We start from the raw sequence: 21,973 nt of genomic DNA, 5'->3' as shown, positions 1-21,973 counted from the left end.
ATCCACTCATTAGGTACCATGTTCTTGCCTTTAATGTTCTGTTTACTACACACAACAAGATCAAATCTGAAATCCAATTCCAGGCCTGACCAGGGCCTTTCACTTTGGTTCTGAGGGTGCCTTGAAAAAAGCCAGGCTTGTAGTCTCTGGAAAGAGTCCAAGGGAAACTGAGGCTCAAGAGTCCAAACAAAACCCCAGGTGAAATCAGAGTAAAAGCAGGAGCCCACATCCCCACCTCCCTCCGACACACTGCCTGCACACAGGGATCACTCAGACTTTGGGTGTCTGCTCTACCCAACTAAATTGAAGTTAAACGAGCCAGGGGTTTGACACACGTGCACATCCATGTAAAGAGCTTGGCACTTCTGCAGCGCTCTGTTGCGCATGCTATCTTTAGTGCTGAACTAAGGTCCTTGCCGCCCCTCCTCCTCCTTTTAGTGGGTGTACCACTCAGTCTTGTGCCTTCCACCACCCTCCCCACAGGGTCACACTTTTAATTACACAGAAACAGTAATCCCATCAGACAGATGGCAAACAGACCATCACCCAATGACTTTATGCCCAATTGAATCATTACTGATGTTATTTGCTAAATTATACCAAAACTGAACAACACTGCCGAGCGGGATTTTCACAAGAAGCTAGCGAAAGCAGATGTGCCCTCCAGTCGAGCCTCTGTGACAGAGATCAAGAAGGCGTGAAGATGGGAAGTGGAAGCTGGGTCTGTTTTAAATGAATAATATTCTAATTCTAATAATATCAGTGCGTGCAAATACAGACTCTTATTATCCGTTGTAAAAAAAAAAGAAAGAAAAAAAATTCCTCTAACGGACAAGACATTTCCAAACAACTTGGTTTGGTAAACCACATAAACACAACTGAGAAGTGACGAAAGCTCTTCTCTTAAAAAAGGGAGCGTGTTTGGTTTATGAGCTTTGCTCGGCACCGCCGTTTGTCTTTGGGGAACATCCCAAGAATCCACTCTTTCCTGAAAACCCAGAGCTTCAGTCCACAACCTTGCTGCCAGAGCCCATTCATTCTTTCTCTCGCTCGTTCCCTCACTCGCTCTTTCTTTTTGTCTGTCTCTCCCTCTTCTTTTCCTCTGCCCATGGCTTCTGTCAACAATTAGCGGTCGCCTCTTCCAGAGTCCCAGACCACAGCACCCCGAGCGTTAAACTATGCAATCTCCCAATCAGTCCCTCAACATAAATTACATCTTGCAACATCGTTTGGGAAAGAGACGCACCTTGGTGCCAATAAACAAACAATTAAAATTGTTTTTGACAGAATACAAAACTCCAAACTCAGTCGGAGTCATGACTATATGAGCCATAATAAAGTCAATAAAAATATTTGGAGACCATTCTTGGCTAGCAGCAGTGCCTGGTTGCTCACCTGTCGTGTTTCTTGGTGTTAATATAAGTCTGATTGGTGAATGTTCTGGCTGGGCCCCAGGGTGTAGTATTCCATGCTGGGTGGCTAGACTTCGTGCCGCAGATGGGAGCAGTTCCTCAGCCCAACACTAGAGCAGTAAATCTACATTTAACTGTTGGGGGATAGGCCACACTATGTAACACTAACATTTTCCATTTCATAAAACACAACGGGGCAAAGGCAGTATTTTTTCTTTGTGCTCCCAGACTTACGGTTTTAATTATTGTTCCTTAGCTACCATAAGGCAGAGGGCACAGGGTCATGGCTTAAGACAACAACTCGGTCACTAAATCCAATTACTTTAAGACCAGCTCAAATTAGTTCATATAGAATAGCTGTTCAAAAATAATTGTCCCCTGCTTGGCCCTGAAAAGACAGGCAGAGTCCCTACAAACCCGGAGCAGTTGCGTCTCAAGGCATGTCCGCTGCTGTAAAGTGATCCAAGAAGCGCCAAGAAAACTTCCAAGCTGTTTTTTTAATACTTTCCTGACTATCGGTCAATAGGCTACTGCCTGCAGTTATTCTTGCATGAAAAGATGTGGGAGATACCAAACTGGAAAAGGAGTGTTGCAAAGGGGACCAACTAGTTATTATGGGGTGTTCCTTGGACATGCACAGCATGATTAATCAATTTTTCATCAGAAGATGGCAGTCGGGAGGAAGCCGGAAATTACTAACATAAATGCTACTGAAAAGAGAGGTTTTTGAAAATAGCCACAGGGAGCTTCAGGGAACACAGTCACATCCGCCAAAGCATCTCTGGTTCTCCCTTTTGTAATAAGACAGTAGAAATTTGCAACCAAATAACTGTCAACATAAAATTTGCACAGACTTAAGTAGCATCAGTAAGATCTGACCACAAAAAGCAACATGAGTGGTTCTCCTCAAGTGTGCGGTTGCACTCCTGGAGTCCGATCCCAGAGGCGAGTGTGTCGAGTGTGTAAGGCCGCACAGCAGCTGTGAGAACGGCACAGGGCCAGCTGCTTCCTCGCCGGCTCCGATTTCCTGACCTCACAGCCTGAGAAGTACACAGTCAGGTGACCAGATCTAAAACCTTCCTTGTGTCCTCAACGCCTCAACCAGAGCGCAGACTCTTTGGCAAAGGGCACATGAACGCCTTTCTGCTTTCAAAACCATCACTGTGTTCACCATGCTGATAAAGATTTTGGTTCAATCTGTGGCCAAGCTCTGTAAACCGATGCCTTTTTCCCCTGGCTCTGACCGTATGTTTGCATACCACAAATCTTGCGTAACCGTCAAGTGGTTTCTCACCAACGGGACTTTTCATTACTGGAGTAGAGGATATTTATCCGCTCTAAATCAATAGTGTGAAAGCCAGGCAGATTGACATGCCTCGGGAGAAGAACACTTGTTTACCCAAGTAAAGATACAAAAAGAGAAAGTCCCCACATGGAGGGGCTTCTCTTCGCAATCCTAAAGTGGAAGTTCTCTTCGCAATCCTAAAGAGGAAGACAACAAATCTGTTCAAAGGGTTGGTCAATACTGGTGTGCCCTTCAGAACGGTAATGAGATGGATGAAAATGGGCATGCAGAGGTGATGGCGTACCGCCCATGACAGTGGCCTCAGCTTTGCGTGCCTTGAGTAAATAGCAGACTCTATATGGTAATTGTAACTTAATTGTAAACCGAGGAGAGTTCAGGGAGAATATCAGAGTCAAACTAGGTCACTGAGGGCCCTACTTCAGCATGAATAAGCTTCTGACCAGGTACTGCATCTTCAACCTGTCTTCCTCACACTCTGAGTTGGTAGACTAGTCGTGATTGAAGACTCTAGGCGTGTGTTAAGCCACGTTCGCTGAGCCGCCCTACGGAGTGTGGCCCTCTTCTCGGCTCATTTGAACTGCAATCCTGCTCTTTTGCTCTCAGTGCATCTTTTTGTCATTTGAGAGCTCATGCCCCATTTGTATTATCCACTGAAATGACAGGCGGAGGAAGAGGAGGGGGGTTGATGGGGAAAAGGAGGGGCTTCGGGGAGTCAGTCACAAGGAGACAGCTCCTAAGAAACATCCACAATCCCTCTGGTTGAGACAAACACACACAAACGCAAACCCATGCACACACTCTCCTTGCCTAATGTGCCACGACACTCGTACATCACCCACAAATTGGACAAATGAATTAACCACGGCCCCTGGTTAGCGTTTCGGGCTTTAAATGGATTTTCCCTCTCCTGGCCTAGCCAATAATTGCATTTATCCATCTTGTTGAAGCGCGGTTTACACACTTGCTAACATCATGCCAATCCAGGCTACATTTTCTGCTTCAGTGGCAGGAGAGGAGGAGATTTGTCTTTGGATCATAACAGGTAATTCAAACAACAATTAGTTCGATGACTCCCCCGTATGTCAATGTCTGGCTTCCCCACATGCAGGGTTTGTAGCAAGGGGATCTTCTGTCGCTCATAATAACTCCCCCTCCCCCTCCCCCTCTATCTCTCAGTCTTCCTGCTAACCAACATGAATTAAGCTCCACTATTTTTTAGTACCGCTCATCCACACCACTAGGCGTGTGCATACAGCATCTCCAGTAAATGTGGCCTGCAACTACAGACCCTGAATTTCACACACACACAAACACACAATCTGTAAGACGCACACAGCACTTGTGTCGAAGTCTGCTGCAGGGGTCATCTGTGCTCTCACAAGTGTTTGAACAGTAGTGCATTAGACACTCCATGGCCCACAGGACAATTGGGCTGTGTAAACATTGTGGGACTTCCTTCCCCACAGACCTTAAGATCTGGACTAAGACGACCCACTATATGAATTCCAGCGCTTGCTTACCAGCAAACATCTCCCGTCTTCAGACAGCACAGACAGTTAAGTAACATCACATACATCATTCAACATAACGAATGAATCTGAGAGAAGTTAAGGCTTCTGTGTAAAAACCAGATCATTGTTAAGATTTAAGCTTTTATGGTTTTCAACACAGTTCTCAAACGCTGGATAATTTTACCCCTCTGTGACCTGAAATCTTCCACTTCGGCGCCCCATGCTATGACAAAGCAGGCAACTTATCTTTATTGATATTTGAAAAATGCAAAGCGCGACGGCCCATAAAGATACAGGAGCCGTAAAGCTGAAGATAAAGAAAAACTGCCGGTTCTAAAGGGCATCTAGACAAACGTCACGCTGCCGCTGTCGCTTGCTTATTCCGTACCAGCGTCGCTTAAACTGATTGCTGGCTAAAGAAAACAGCTCCAGGTCAGGATTAAACTCTCTTTCCTTATAAATCACTCCTACTCATTGCTAAATCTTTCCGTTCACCAGATAGCTGGTGGAGAGAGATCACTATTCACTATGACTGGCAAGTAGTCATCATCTCTATGCTGCTGAATTACACCACCTCTATGTCAGCGTTCAGATCTTAACACTGTGAAAGGACATTGGTTGCAATCAGACACCACATCTGGCACCTCTGGATAACACTGATCAGACTCACAGAGCCCTAGGGGCAGCTGCCCAAAGATACACCTCCATTCAATTACACTCCTCGCTCACAATGCAATTGACAATTCGTTCAGCGAAATCGACTGTACTGAGTGTTCACACCATCCTCTAATGAGATGTAGCTAGTGACAGTTGATCCAGGCTAATCCATAAGGGTGAAACATACAAACAAACAAACAAACCAACATTTCCTACAGTCTGTGGTAAAAACATTTTATGTGTACGCTGGAGGTGTAGACAATTCCCTCTAATTTGATGTGAGACCCTATGTGAGCTTTCTCCTCAGACACATCAACAAGACAAAACTGGTATACAACCATGTGACAACCACAATGCCAATCAGCTGAAATATTATCTATATTGTGTGAAAGCCATTGAGCAAAATATGGCCAATGAAATAGCATAATGCAAGGTTCCACGAACATCATTGCATGCCTGTTATTTAACACAGGGTATGGTTATCTTCAGATACGGGAAGATCTGTACCAAATAAAACTCAAAATGTGGTTTATTAAGTTCATAAAGCACCTATATCTGTTAACGCATGCAAATATTGGCATGGTGTACCTCTAATCTTAATATAAACCCCAGATTAGCGGATTAATTTCCTTCTACCCTGGTAGAAAATCTCCTTCACCTTTTGTTCAGTTCAGAATGCAGATCTTTGCTAGAAACAAGCATGCAATAAACTCATTAGTGAACAGACAAGCACACGCCCAACCACACGCACACACACTCTGGGCCCTGCTCAGAGCTTATCCCTTGGCAATTAAAAGTTTAATTAGAAGATTAAAAATACATGGGCTGAGTTTTATCACCTATTACTTTCTCAATTATGTGCTTTACACATACAAAACGATCCCAACATATCTACAGGAATTAATGCAGATTATCGAAGTAAACAGGATTTCACCTTCTGCAGTGCAACATTATAGAATCTCAATTTGCAATCAGAGCTAGAAGACAAACTTGCTGGTGCCACATTAAATTAGCTCACTTCCTTATTAAAGAGAAATATTTCACAGGACGGAATAATAAATACAGAAGCAAAACAGTGACCGGTCAGGCTTCATCTTTTTTTGGAAGCTTCAATAACATGCCTTAATGAAGATAAATTTGTCCAACTTTTGTGTTTAAAAATAGATGCCGATAGGTTTTTATTTGTTTTTCTGTGTAGAAGTTACACTGAAAATGTATGTCAGCGACAGACTTCCTGTGTAAAGACAGTGATGGTCACTTTATCAGGCTTTTTATCAGAGGAGAAATATTTACCACATACTCTGATGTCACTGTGTTTTCTGTACTAGTGATTCACATGACATATTGACAATGTCAATCATAATGTTTTAAAGTCTGATAATGAATGATGTACAGTAAAAAAAGACTTTGTGCCGATGAGCACAAGACACACACATGCTCTTTTCAGTGGAAACTTGTGCACTCCTATCATTAAGCATACAAGTTAGATGGCAGCTCCAGAGAGCATGTGTGTGCACTTTGGCCCAACCCGAGCATGTTCCAATCCAAACAAAAGCCCAGTGCAACCAAATTCCACCAGCGTCACCCAAGCCTCTGCGCTGGAGAACTTCCAGCCGACATTTTGATGACGAGGCGGGAATCAGGAAGCATTATTAACATTAATAATAGCCTGATTCATTAAAAAAAAAAAAGTTAAAGGAGAAGGAAGGGGAAAAAAATGCCACACACAAGGCCTGTCCATCACACATGACTATAAACTTGTCACCTCCTCCTTGTCGGTTTTCAGTCCCTGCTGTGTTTTTTCTTTCCTTCATTTTTTTCTTAGTAGATAAATGCCTAGGGGCTCTATTGTTTGGAAATCTAACCAGGAACTGTCGCCACTCTCATTGCCCCCACATTAGCAGCAATTATGCGCCCTATTCAGACTGTCTTTGTGCATCTCCCTCCTCTCCGTCTTCCATCTCCCCCACTATGCCATGGCGGGCAAATCGACCCCGCTTTTTCCCGCTTTTCATAATCCCCCGCTCCAGTCCAGCATACAAGCAAAGGAAAACATTCCTTCAGAACAAGGTTTATTTACAAATAAAGTTCTTAATAATAAATATAAAATTAGGATTTTTTTTTATCATATTGTATTGTGAACACGAAACCGCACAAGCATACATTCCGGGAAAAAAATAACTATAGCATATAGTGAAAATAGATGAATTGTTGGGGCAAGTTGTCACATTTTTATTGGGTCAAGCAAGCTGTCAAAATTATTTCAAATGTACAGACAGTAAAAATGCACAAATTACAATATTTATTGGCCAAAAACATCTATGTATGTTTCCCTTTAACATTTTTTCCTGTTGCACAAATTGTTTTGTTTCATAATTGTTTTATAAAGCTTTCCTGAAAAGTCTTTAGTAGTCTGCATACAGTGTGACAACATGCCCCACTATTTAAAAATAAAATGTGTTTAATGATTTGCATTATTATTATTATTATTTCCACCTGGGCAATAATAGTTGAAATGGTCAGTAGCTTCACCAGATTTTAAGGTATGTGCCAATAAAGAAAACGATTTCCAAAAATCCTTGGAGCAAATATGTACAATTAACCCTAATCTCCCTTACATATTTACATATATATGCTATTATATATATATATATATATATATATATATATATATATATATATATATATACATTAATGACTTTTAAAATGTCTTCTGAAATAGCTGATTGTATTTATAAAATTTCATAAACAAACTCACTCCCGAATAATAAAAAAGAAATCAATCATGTTTACTGTAGATGAAATAGATCTATGTAAATTTCAGTTTTGAACAAAACACTAGTTTGTAATCATAACAACAACAAAAAAATGTTCGGGCTCTTTTAACAACTAAACTTTACCCATATATTTGTGTATTATGACTAAAAATTACATCATCTGCCAAATTGTATTAATATGAATGCAAATACCAGCATTAGTACTTTAATAGATTTTCATTTGGAAACTTGCACTTCTTGAAATCAATGGACTTAGTCTATGACTCAGAAGGCCTCAACACTGGCGTCCTCACCCCCATCAGTAAAATCTGCCTGTCATATAAGAATTCACACGCAGCTATCATACAGCTGCACAGGCCAGCACATGGGTGCATGTGCACAGAAAGAGTAATTTCATTTCCATGTTTCAGGAGCCCCTCAGCGTGTAGGCCAGCAGCAGGACTATATTTAACAGATGACAAAAGTTGCATTCCAGACGTACAGTACAATCTTTGTGTTGATCTTTGTGTATGGAAATAAATGGTGAAGAGGAGAGAGGTGAGGGGTGGGGTCAACAACACACAGCTGCTAAGCCAATGCAGCTCCATGAGACACAGAATTTACAACAGCATTACAGGACAGGATTGCGTTTGCAGCTTTAAAAACAAATGCGACAGAAATAAATCAAGAAAAAGACAAAAATATAATTCCCAACGGTGGCATCTGATAAAATGTGAAAAAAAATGGACTATTTCTATTTATTTGCGACACGAATATGAAATTCTTAACAGTCCACATGCGAACAAGAAACCTTCATTAACTACTGAACTAGTGCGGAACATTGTGTGTATACACAATGCCGCCTTAAAAAACACCAGAGTGACACAGGGAGAAAGAGAGAAACAAAAAAACAAAAAGGTTATTTTCACACACGATCATAGAGAGCAGCCTGCCAAAATCATCAACACAAGACAATTGAGCACAGCAAGCAGAAGAAGAAAAAAAAAACATCTCAGTAAATATTTACAGCACAAACCTTTTTCCATTCATTTACCAAGCACTAACAAAACCGTACTGTACTCTTTCACGGCCCACCCCCTCCGACCCCCCCACCCACATCTGCGATTCATTGACTTTACAATTTACCACATGTCGAGATGGGAGAGGTCGGGACTCTATCTGAATCACGACACAAATATGCGAGTGATTTATTGTTTTAAAAACCATGGGCCGATTTAGTGCAACTCCACTCTTCCTGAGCATTACTCCTATTGGCAGACCATGAACAATTACAGTTTGGACTAATTAAGCCCTGAGAATGTGCTGTGCGCCGCTAATGTCTCACAGGCCCCGCTTTCAGTTTAATGGTGCCAAACTTTGCTCCCCAACTTAACTCGCACAAATCCAAAACAGATTGCACTTTTTTTTTTATGGGTGTTTATCAAGCTCTTGCAAACAGAAACCGTTTGGGTTTTTTTTTTTGTGTGTGTGTGTGTGTATGTGTAGGATGGGAGGAGGAGGAGGGAAAAAAGGAAAAGGAGAAGGAAAGAGTGGTGGAGGGAGAGAAAGAGAGAATTTTGCTTCCGCCATTCTTTGTAAACAAAAGTGATTTGCAAAACAAAAGGATGGCAACCTTCTAAATAAACTGGGAGTGTATTTTGTGGAGAGCGGCACAAAACGCGAGCGCGTAGCTCGGTGAGCCCCCTGCGGATAGCAATTAGGGGCCATTAACATGTAAAGCCAATTTGATAAGGTATGAGTCTATCCCTGTAAATCCGCATTAAACTATCTCCTGCACCTCACACGACAGGCTATTCAGCACATAATCCATACGATAAACCATTGTTACTGACGTCTTAGCCTAAAAAGATTCAGCCATGGTTTATTAAAATATGTACATACATGGCTAAACTAGGGATGAATGCATCTTGAGTGAGTAAAAAAAAAAAAAAAAAAAAAAGATTAATTGATTTAAAACACACAATCAATTTATTACATTTTATATTAAATGAAACATTAAATTTCATATTAAAATACACTATTAAAAAAAAAAAATTCTAAACAATATTCCAGGCCTCCTCCATGCATCCCTATTTCTTTGCTTCAAATAGCGGAGAGTTCATTTGGGTGTTGCAAGTTTGTCTTTTTTTATATTTTGTTCTTTTTTTAAACTACGCATAATTATACGTTGAAACCTGAAACCTCTGCCAAAAGTCTGCAGGCCTAAGGAATTATGGGGCCAGGGGTGGCGTCAAATATCTTAACATTCATAAGTCAGAGAGGCAGTAAATAAACCCAGCGGATTTACGGGCATAAAGCCCCCTGCCAGAACTCAGCCGGCCAGACCTCTGCTCTACCTCGCTATCCCCCCTCCACAGACCTGTTGAGGTGTGATTTTAGCCTACAGCCACCCAGTTAACCCAGCACCTTTCCAACCACAACACACACGTAGAGTGTGTCCCCAGCCGTGCATCCGCCACGCAAACTGCTCTCATTGAAAGGCGGAAGAGTAGCTATTGTCTGCAGTTTTTAGTGTGGAAAACAAAAGAAAGCTCAGGCATGATCAAATTGCTAAATGCTACCAAATCATCATAAAGCTTCTCCGATTGAGGTGGTTGGAAATACAGACTCCTCATTATTACAGCTCTCAGAGGTCAGACGAATTAAACTGGCTCTCTCTCTTCACTCAAACACACTTTAAGGGAAAACCATTTCATCACTATTGCAAGAGCGGGCCATCAGGGAAATTCAGCTGACACAAGGCCTATGTAAATAAAATAACATAAAAAAATAAAAAATAAAAGTATCTACCATTTAGATCAACATCAAGCTTAAATAATGTGGCAGTAGCAAATTAATCCTGAAAATAAAACACTGGTTCAGTAAATACATCTGAATATTTAAAATGCAATAAAACTGGATTTTATATTAGTGAGATTTATGTAAAAAAAAAAAAAAAAAAAAAAAAAGAGAGAGAGAGAGAAAAGGATAAAGCTAACAAATCCTGAAAAGCACATCATCGGCAGCAAAACACAACAAGCCCTGTGCATTCGTTAAACGGAGCGACAGCTAATCGATGCTCAGGTGAATTATTTATCCTCTACTTAAGAAATGCGTTTATGAATACAACGGCTTTCAACTTCAAAGCGGCATGGGTCGGACGCCCAGGCAGCTCATAGGAAGCAGACCTCATGGCAAAGAAGCGGGGTGAAGGACTACAGCACCATGTCAAAGACTGAGATCTGTAGGCCTTGTTACAGTAAGAGATCAAACATTACAACATACAACTATAAAGAAATGCATTATATCTATGGGTATAATATTTTGGATAAAAGGCCAGAACAGACCTGCACTGTACATCCAGCTACATACTATAGGGGAGGATATCAAACAATGATCCTACTTCCATGGGAGATTCCTAAATATATTCTTGGTAGCCAAAAATGAATAAGCCAGCGATTTAGACAGGGCTCCATCTCTGCAGGAAGAGGAACGATCAGACTATGAGCTCTGGTAAAAGCATCTCTGAGATTCTGACCTAACACGCTATGTGTCAAATACTTCTAATTTATGCACATTTGCGGTGGTCATACTGATGCTTTGAGAATTTTCTGTGCTTTAGTTTATATGTGAACGTTTCTATAAAGAGCATTTACATCAGTAAAGAAATTATCAGCAGGTGAAAAACAGATTCAGCAAAAAGGCATGTTTCGAGAAGCACGCGATAACAGTCAGAGATGTTTCTTCAAAAATGTCACACTGATGCTAGAAACAGGAGAATGCCTTTTAAAAAAAAAAAAAAAACAGCTGAATCCAAAATTTCAGAGCAGTACATTTTGAATGTAGTCATTTACTTAATTTTAGGTTACACCACATGTCATTGTCATAAAGCGCACCTTCACGTTTCAGATTAAACCTAGAACTGATTATGAAAATCAGGAATGACCTACTGCACAATTTTCCCTGTCCTTATGTTATTTCTACAACAATGACATAAAAAAAAAAATCCATTGTGAATAAAAAAATGTACCTACTAAATCAGCAAAAATTATTCCTAGTGCCAGACAACCATGCAAAGCTGATATAAACAACAGTCTCTATTTACACTGAAATACTGTACAATGCACATTACATGTTATTCAACCTATTGCATGCTCTACACAAAAAGTCAATCATGCCATGACAAAATGTTAATGCAAACATAAAATATATTATATTTAATATGCATTTAAAGCAAATGTTTATTCATTTTTAAATATTTCTGACACTGCTGTCTAATATTGTACTACACTCATGTCAAGGGTGGTATGAGCAATATTGTGCTTTCATTCTGACGATCACAAATTCATTGACTGACTTCCACTAATTACCATAAACATTTCCCACGATGCTCTTTGGCATTAACATTTATGTGCATTGACTTCTTTAAATAACACAAATCGACATTCTGTTAAGCTAGGATAAATTACTCAAAAATTAGCTCAGATAAATGACTGTTTTTTTTTTTATGTGACACATTGTACAACACATGACATGTTTTCATCATCAAGTCACAACAGCATCTTTGTTTCTATCATTCAAACTGACAATACTTTATCATTTTTACTCGATTTTCAATTCAAAGTGGCAGAAAAAAAAACGCAGATCATAATTATGGTATCACTTTGATTTTATATAAAAAAATATTAAAGCTTCAATTAAAATGAAGCTTTGCATTTTTGTAGGGTTAAATGTTAAATAATCAGAAACGCCTTATTTTTAACAACAACGATTATAATAATAACAAAAACAGGGAAGATGATATTATTATTATTATTATTATTATTATTATTATTATTATTATTATTATTAATAAAATCGTTCAAACATTCTCGTACATTTCAGTTTTAGAAATTCCGGAACATACGCTAGGCTACTGCACATTAAATGTCCCGTTTAAAGCAAACGAGCTAATCCACTAGTTATTCAAGTGGGCTACACAGACCATTAAAATTAATAATAGCCTACTGTAAAATTGCAGAATATAAAGCAAAGATTACCTGGCAAGTAGGCACATATAGTCGAGGAAAATTAAAAGAAATAATAACAACGGAGTTAAAAGTAGCTGTGGCTGTGTGTTTGTGCACGTCATGAAAGCACATTATGCGTTCCACTGTACTTGCCGCTCGCGCGGGTCTGTCCACGCGCTCGCGCCTCGCGGGCAGCGCTCGTTCAGGGCGACAGTGTATCCGCGCGAGCGGCATGCCACCGTACAGTTCAGACTCAGAGTGAATTGTGGCAGAAGTTCACTAGCCTACCAAAGCAATTCCTAAACATGGACGTGGTGCTTTAGCTACGTGCATGTGGCTGCAGAAACACGTTAAAAACACTTACTGTGCGCGCGGTGGGAGAGAGCGATCCGTTCGGGAGGTACGGGCTCGTGAGGTCGGGAATCATTATAAATGGATAGCCCGGGTACGGTGGGCTCTTGAACAGCCCTCCATCTTGCCTTTTCGCAGCTAACATGGCGGGGGGGAAAAAGAGGAAAACTTTTAGTTTAAGTTACATTCCCAAAAACTTTGTACGTACGTGCAGAGGCAAACGGAACCGAAGCACAGTGTTGTTGTCCTGTGCAAAAAGATGATTTAGAGAAAACAAGCACTCACCCTCCTCTAAACTTTCTCTTGTTTTGTCTCTGAAACTTTCAGATCTAGGCGGAGGCCGTCTTTCCGCCTTGAAATGCAACGAAACACAGGGAATGCATTGAATAATCACAGCGAGGAGATCGTTAGCTAGTTAGCAGCGTGTTTAAACAAGAAATGTGCAAGTAAAACTTCTGGACAAGTCGCGGATTTGCGGTTATTTGTCACTTACCTCGGAATCCGAAGAGCTGTTTTGATTCGTTTCCGACTCGTTTACAAGAGAAGACTTGACATCTGCTAAATCCCTTTCTGCTGAAGAGTTCTCCGAAATCTTTTCCTCCTGTTCGCCTTCGTCTTTGAAGGAAATCATTTCATCGTTCGCACCCAGATCGTCCCCTCCACCGCCGTTCAGCTGCGGCATTTTTCCCGAGGAGCGCTAATTTTGCGGGGGGCCAAAACACCCAAAAGTTTTTAAACCCTTGATCTTGGTGTGATCCCCGAATCCCGAGTTTTAAGTTTAGGGACTCGCAGTGGCGTTTGGCTGGGTGAGTGTTCAAAACTCAAAAAGAAGAGGGCAATCTTGGCAGAAACAGAAGCCGGAGACGGAGCTGAGGCGCTCGGATTGAGGGAGTTGAAGTTGGTCGGAGTGGTTTTCAGTTCAAAGGCGGCGCTGATTGACAGATAGAGAGGGATGGAAATAGAGAGAGTCTGGATTCGGGATTATTGACAGGGAGAAACACACAAGAAAAAAACTAATGAGATTCAAACAGGGAGGGACTTGAAGTGACGTTTTCATAAATAGAGAGGGGCAGGAAAAAGTACTGGAGGGGGAAAAGGGCTTGAACGAGAGCGAAAGAGAGAGCGCGCGCGCGAGAAACAGAGAGAGGGAGAGGAAAAGAGCTTTTGGTGAAGAGCAGGACAGTTAAAGCGAGTCGCCCCTGTTTGCTTTTGTACAGGAATGAATGGAAAAATAGGCGGAAGACACTTGTGCGGTAGTCTGTGTGTATCTGAGCAGTGAAACTGTGCACAGCTAGAATCATATCGGCTTCCTTGTTTTCTATAGTGGGCTGAAATATCAAACTTCAACTCAAATGAGAATAAACTCTGTACTGCTCGAAATCAAACCTATTTATGTTAACATCACGTTCACTTCAAAACAATTTGACTTAAAAAGATTTACTGTGCAAGGGAAAATATGAAGAAATCGTTTAAATGACGTAGTTTTTATCCGTGTTTTAAAATGTGATTAATTGCAGAACAGGCTGACATTATTCTCCACAGTATAATCATATACACTGAAATGTTTTCAGTATGTCAACATCTTTGTTTCTACATCCATTGCACTCCACCAGTGATTAAACTGAAAATGGTCAACAAGTGTAACCTGTCACTGCAGCTTGACACTTTGATTTTACACACACACACAAAACAAAACACCCAAATTTGTGTGCCTAAAATGGGCATATATATATATATATGTGTGTGTGTGTGTGTGTGTGTGTGTGTGTGTGCGTGTGTGTGTGTATATATACTATATATATATACTATATAATATATATAAATATATAAACACTATATATATATATATATAAATATATATACTATATATACTATACTATACTGGTATATATAAATATATATACTATACTATACTGGTATATATGTGTGTATATATATATATATATATATATATATATATATATATATATATATATATATATATATATATATATATATATATATATGCCAGTATTAGAAATGGGTTGGTTTTGAGACAGTCTGGAGTGTGCGCAGATGGGCTAATTGAGGCCAGATAACCTGTATTCATTATGAATAAAGACAAGGGGGGTGTAGGTTGAATATCCTTTCTCTCACGTCTCAGCAAAAATGCGAGGGTAAACTTTTGCATTTCTAGCTAATGTTTTGTTAGTTTTGGATTGAAATAAAGCATATACATACATAAGTATATATACAAATAATAAAATATTATAAAATTAAAACAAAACTATATGGTAAAAGTGGCTTCCCAAAAATTTTATGAAATACACTCTTGGAAGAAAAGGTTCTATTTAGAACCATAAGGTTCTGTCAGGCGCTTTTATTTTAATTGTATGAGTTTAATAATATAGCTCGTAAACATACGTTATCACAAAAAAAAATTAAATAACGCATTAAACATGAATGTATTATGCAATCATTTAAGACATTTCTTATATAGAACCTTTTTGGCATTAAGCATTTCTTTTTAAAATTGAGTCAAGAACCCTAGGGTTCCTCACTGAACTTTTTTTAAAGAGATATATATTTTTTATATACGACATCCCTCTGTGTTTTGATTAGTAGTGCTCATCATAGTATTTCCCCCCATTTAGCATTATTTGGTTACTTACTGGTTTATTTTTTAAATTAGCTATTTCCTTACATCCATTTTAACAATGTCAGTCACACAGTATAATGTGAATAGAAAGATTCATTCATTTTCCTACCTGAATTTCACTGGTGGAAATATGTAGAAACGTCATTTGAACTGACCTTGCAGTGTAGCCCTTAATACACTGGGGGAGAAACAGATATTCATTTTGTTTTTTGAATATAAATATACATTGTATGCAAATAAAATTTGCACTCGGTACAAGAAGAACATTTTATTTTAATATAAGCAACCATATATTACAAAAACAGCAATATAACAACCGCAACAGAATATATAAATAATATCACGTTTCACAAATCATAGCACAGATTATATATGAATTATTTGGGATAATAATCCCCCAAAATGCAGAAAATGCAGCATGACACATCTTCAAACTCTTTGAAATGATTTATAAATATAAGATCTATGGCACAGACATCCTTATAGAGTGTCAATATGATTGAACAATAACGCTCAGTATTTAAAATGTGCTGTCAGCAGCTGAAAGATGCCCCATTGCTTTTTGACTTCAGAAGTCTGGAGCCTGCAGATACCAGACCAAAGCAGCTGAGCTCCTAGCTAGCATCTCCCTGGATTGCCTCAGCAGGTTACTGAGAGTTCACTTAGATTGGGTGCGTTTTATCAGCCTTGCTAAGCCAAGCCTTGCTCTCTTTAGTCCCCTGCTGGACCTAAACCTATGACCAATCCAGGTGTTAAAACACAGTTCAGACTGACCTATTCTCTCTGCGCCAATATTTGATCAGGTTTAAGTAAACAAAAATAGAAAATAATTTGTTCCGTAGTACAAAATATGATTTATGTACATTGCCCTTATCTCTATACTGTGTTCTGTGCAAAATGTTACCTGGTAGGATTTTGCGTCTGTGCAAGCAGTTAATTACCCACAATGCCTGTGTGTTCATGCGCTGGATGAAATGGCTCTGTTCTTAATTAGCATATTATGGGCTCTCTTAATGGTCTTCCCGGTTGTTTTCAGAGTAACAATATGTGCATTTTAAAAGCTGGGTTAATAGTGAATACAACTTGATTTATGCCAGATCCCCTCTAAGCTAGTTGAATAAAACAAAAAAGGATGAGGAAAAAAAAAGTTTTTTAGTTTTTACAAGTGGAACTTGGCATTTAACCTTTTCGCATTTAGTCAATTGCAAATTTCCCCATTGAGAGAGAGCCTCTGCACACCATTTTAGCATTTTTTTCCAGTAGGAGTTCAGAGAATTTTATCCTGTGAATAATGAGTTGGTTAACCACAATTATGCGATTCTAATGGATCTTCATGTTTTGCAGGCTCAGACCAACAATAGGGAAATTATTTCCTTTACAACATTATGCAAAGTTTCATTTTATAATGTATATTTTAAGGGCAGACTGAAAAACAGAATCAAGCTAATTGAATTATCCTCAGCATTTTGAAAAGATTACAGTCAGAACAAAGTCGCGCTGATCATTTGTGTGCGAGTACATCAGTTTTGATGGAATGGAAAAGTTAATAGATTATTAAAGTTCCAAACAAAGTCAAACAGTGCATCTTTCATTTCTTTTCTATTTTATGAAACACAGGATTTGACTAAGAGATGTGTCATTTATTTGGCTCTGAGAATCTTGAAACTTGGATTGCCACATCAACATATAGTCTTATAAACCTGTATTCCAGAGAACATCACTAGCTATGTTTCCATCCCATTATGTTTCCATAACTTGCGCGCAAAATTGGAATATCGCATAAAACATTTGCGAATAAAGCCCAGTTTCCATCCCGTGTGTTCAAGAGAACAAAATCATCACTTCTTGGGAAATTGGCGCAAAATATCTATAATAAAAAAGGAAGCCACTGTGGCTCTTTTATCCTACATCATAAATGACTTGTGCCTCAGCGCGCACAGATGAAACGCTGTCATGCTATCTTGCGTTCAGCAAGGTGTTTGTGAACGCAATCATGTGAAACAGTTCAGGGAGGGAATTAAACCAAATCATTTTGACGACAGACTTTGGCTCTGGCATTTCAGAATAACTAAAACAACATTGGTCCACTGGTTAGTCCAGTTATCCAATCACATCCTCTGTTGAAGCAAAGTCATGTGAGCTTTTTGTTCATGGAGAGATTTATTTTGTAAATGTGTTTCCATCATAAAATTATCCAGCTCATCTGAGTGCATACGTATTTTTAGAATTTATGCGCATCTTGCTGTTTCCATCCATTGTTATTTTATGCAATATCACACATTTTGCATAAAAAGAGGTGGATGAAAACATGATGCATTTGCAAATTAAAAAATTGTCCCATCCATGGCTTTAACTACATCTGAACATGTCTCTCACCTCTGGAGTCTGTCAGATACTCCATAGTGGGAAATATTTGGGAAAGGAGGAGCACTGAATCTGTTTTCCAAAACAAACAGCAGCCGTTTTCATACATGGACGCGACAGACATTTATCAAGGTTTGGGTTTGGAGCAATACAAACATGTATCCACCTGAAGCAGTGCATCAGTGTGTATGTATGTGCTCACATTTCTTAAACTCGGCAGTCACGTCGAATATTGGAGCCAAGGCACACACAGAGGAAACTCTCTGACATCACACCAAACCTACATTACTCAGAGAATGAACCTATGACCTTAGAGTTATCTCTTGAGTACAGCCTCTGGATCAAATGTTCTCTCTCTCAGCAGACAGTCGATTCCTGCCCACAGTTTTCATAAAGTCTGTATAAATTATACTAATGTCAACAACAGCTTGTCGTAAAGACAAAAACCTTAATGCTGTATGATTACATAAAGTCATCGTGATCTTTGCAATGCTTGTGTTTTAGCTTGCCGTACTCTCTGTTATCCAAATATTTACCATTTATGAGTGCTTCTCTATAATAGATTAGTTGAATTTGTTGAGTAGATCTCTTTTTTTGGCTTTAGAGAAGCACAGAAACTGGAGCAAAAAGGGGCCAAACACCAGCTGGCACTCTTAATAAGTTCATTTGGTTCTATATAGAACTCCAAATAACTTTATTCCAATAATAAAAATGAAAGTATAAAAAACCTATAGTAATAATAAAGAAACAGATGATAATAAAGACATTTTTTGACAAACGGAATATATGAAACAATTATTTATATTCAGTTAGATAACATTTGTGTATTATGGATATTGTTGATTTTAATTTCAAGTGATACAGTATAACTATTTAATTCACATTTGCATGAAATCCGATTGCAATGATAACAAAAACACCATGTTTGAAACCCTTAAAATGTTTTTATTTATTTTTCAAGAATTTGATTGAACTCATCCTTTTATGGGTTCCAAATGTGAAGCCTAGAACCATTTAAAATACTTTATGAGGAGGAACGTTTCATATATAGTTCCTATATTGGCATAAGTACCCGCCTTTTAGCATGTTCGCAACCACAGGAACTGGGAACGATTTTAGTTATAGGAACACCTTTTGTGGGGGGACTAAATTACTTCAGAGTGTAACCCAGCACAATAGGAACTACCAGTGACGTAAGTTTATGTAGAAATGTATGTGTGTCCAAAATTACACACTTACCTACTATATAGTAGGCAAAAAACAGCATGTTACAAAAGAAGTATGTCCAAATTCACAATGCTCATAAAAAAGCAAAAAGTACCCTGGTGACCCACTACTTCCTGCGAGATTCTGAAGTGTGCATACGATGGACACTTTACTATCCCATGAGGCCACAGGAGAGGATTTATTAAACGACGCAACTGACACTGGTAGATCACATGATAATGACAACATGGAGAATATTTCAGCCTATATTTCCCTTGTTCACGTTCCGCTCGAACTCGCGGCCAGTCCGAATTATGTATTTTCCGTCCGCACACACAGCCCAATTTTTTAAACGGAGCTGACAACACAGCACATGCTATCGATTTTAGCTCTTGTAAAGAAAGGTCCACTATACAGTGGCACACTCACAGTCGATGGAGTCTACATTGAAAGGCTTGCAAGCTCAATTGTATTTGAAAATTAAATATAACTGGGTTTTACAATTGTGAGAATTTTAGTTTTAAGATACCTAAAATAAAAGGCAAATGCTGTTATTTGAACCCTATTTTCTGATGGTGACCTCATATGGGTGTATTATTTGCAGAACATTTGTTCTAGCAGAGGCCCTCTCATTTTTTAAGTTCAAGGACGCATCTGAAAAGCTTCTTCCTGAGCAAGATACAGGAAACAGCAGGCAGTTTCCCAGGCAGAAAGAGCAGGAAAAGTTTTCAACGTAGTAGAGGCAATGGCTGACAGCTATCATAGATCATAGTGCATGTGGGGCTGAACTGTATATGGATATTAATCTCAGAAGGATGCGTTTTACATCATGAACTGCTCCGTTCTAAATAACAAGATGAAATGCTCTAAATGCATTTAAACAATCCAGAATGAAATAGACACAGGTTGCTCTTTCATACCTCAGGACACTTGATGGGGGTCTCAGTTCAGTTTTATTCAGCTTCGTCTTCTGAATCTCCTTCAAATAGAAACAGATATGACAATTGTTGACATATAGTAAGAGTATAGAGATTAATGTAGATAAAACAGGTTAGATCTTTTCTGAAACTCTAAAGGAGACACATTTGAGATTACAGGGATTCTTTTACAGGGATGGGAAAGTATGTAGAAATGTAATCTCAAATGTGGTTCTCTGCTGAGCCCTATAGATACACCTGGCAGGGTCCTTATACTAGGGCTTAAGTTTGAAATTAATGCAACAACAACAAAAAAATAATCTGGCTAACATTTTAGCTCAGACAGCTTTAAGCAAATACCCAATCAAAAATCACATGTCAATTGCTTTGTTTTGAAAACTATAGCTGAAGGTTTTTTTTCAAATGCATTTCAATGCCATTGTACAGGTGAATACCAGACCTCATCAATCTAAATAGTAGATTGTGTTTTATCTTTTAAGTGTATGTCAGTGACTGTGAACTTGAACAACTGTAAAGACCCTGATCGTTTTATTTATTTATTTGTTATTTCTGTATGGAACTTCCTTACATCATTTGACGCTTTTGTGTATGAGTGCATGTGAATTTACTGTCTCAAAGAATCGCATAATGCTAGGAGCATCATGAGTGTGATTCACTAATGAGAACGTGTCAACCTAGGATCCTTCATGACGATTTTTCTGCATGCAACAACAACCTTGAGCTCAAGTTTTTACAAAAGCGACTCATTACACTTCCAGAAAGCAATTCATGACCAGAAACAAAGGCGAGTCAAAGGGCAAAGCAGTTGTCTTTTTATATATTTGAACAAACACATGAAGGCATATTTATTTACAAACCACTCCAGAATGAAGCTCGGCTGTTGAAAAGCAGTGAGGTTTGTGCTCACTTTAAAGCAACATTAGTAGCAAGAGCTTTTGTTCATTTCAATGTTCAGAGCAAAAACTCATTTTCCACCCGGGTCGCCCGTGCTGTCCTCTCGCTGGGAAATGAATCCCACATCCTATTTCTGTTCACTAACCATCTCCAAAATGCATCATAAGCACAGAGATCACATCACAGTATATTTTATCAATATTAATAAGGATAGGAAAACTCTACTGGTTATTAAGAGACTCCCCAGGCTTTGATTTAGACCATTACTAACGCCTCTGCATCTTTAGATTAAAAAACCGACCTCTTTTATTTAATAACATTAAATCCTGGCATGTATCTTCTAAAAGCTTTAATAAGACAAAGATAAGATTTGCATCCCCATACAAGTGTCTTTTTCAATTGATTATGAAGCCGCCATTGATGTGTGAGAAATTGATGTTTTCCTCTGTTCTTAAGGGGCTCTAATAGAAAGGGTGGGATTTGAGGAGGAGACTTTGCCACTTTGATCTTCAATCAGTAAAAATTCCCACTTCTTCTTTGTCAGACTATATTTGGTAAATAACGGTGACAATCCATGTGCTTTAATAAGATGAAATGGCGGGAAAGAAAGGGAAGGGAGGAGAAATAGTGAGGGAGAGAGGAATAGAGGAAGGGGAACAGAGAAAGAATGGTTCTCTTGTTTGTGTTTTGGTAACGTTGGAAGGTGTTGGCGAGACAATGTGTCCAGCTGAACGTACTAACAAACAGATGCAAAACCCATGGGCTCCCATACCGCAGAGGTTCGGGGTTTCAAAATAGAACAAACTTGGACCAAAGTGGCCGGCAGGTCTGAGTGTTAACGGAAAACAAATCTGGTTTGGGGTTTGCTTGTTCGATGTGACTCAAATTTCACATTCCTGTTCCAAAACACATACTGCTATAGTAACGTCAC

At 39.1% G+C, this 21,973-nt stretch overlaps 1 protein-coding gene across 16 annotated transcripts in view; it reads right to left on the bottom strand.

Annotated features, from left to right (window-relative positions):
• Positions 1–20,142, bottom strand: part of tcf7l2 (transcription factor 7 like 2) — an 89,430-nt gene extending 69,288 nt beyond the window's left edge. For 15 of the 16 annotated variants that reach the window (XM_081392630.1, XM_081392639.1, XM_081392644.1 and 12 more), the window contains exons 1-3: positions 13,496–14,000; positions 13,288–13,354; positions 13,016–13,140 (exon numbers count right to left, since the gene is read on the bottom strand). In XM_081392630.1, coding sequence (XP_081248756.1) covers positions 13,016–13,140; positions 13,288–13,354; positions 13,496–13,684 — 381 coding nt within the window. In that variant the 5' untranslated portion in view covers positions 13,685–14,000. Of the gene's footprint in view, positions 1–13,015; positions 13,141–13,287; positions 13,355–13,495; positions 14,001–20,130 lie in introns of those variants that run through there. The other variant, XM_081392638.1, reaches the window with a different exon arrangement.
• Positions 20,143–21,973: the final 1,831 nt, after the last annotated feature.

The sequence above is a fragment of the Scardinius erythrophthalmus genome, assembly GCF_964197995.2.
Source record: "Scardinius erythrophthalmus genome assembly, chromosome: 18".
In the NCBI taxonomy this organism is placed as follows: domain Eukaryota; kingdom Metazoa; phylum Chordata; class Actinopteri; order Cypriniformes; family Leuciscidae; genus Scardinius; species Scardinius erythrophthalmus.
Note: the sequence above shows the minus strand (reverse complement) of the source record. Positions and strands in the feature narration are given on the sequence as shown.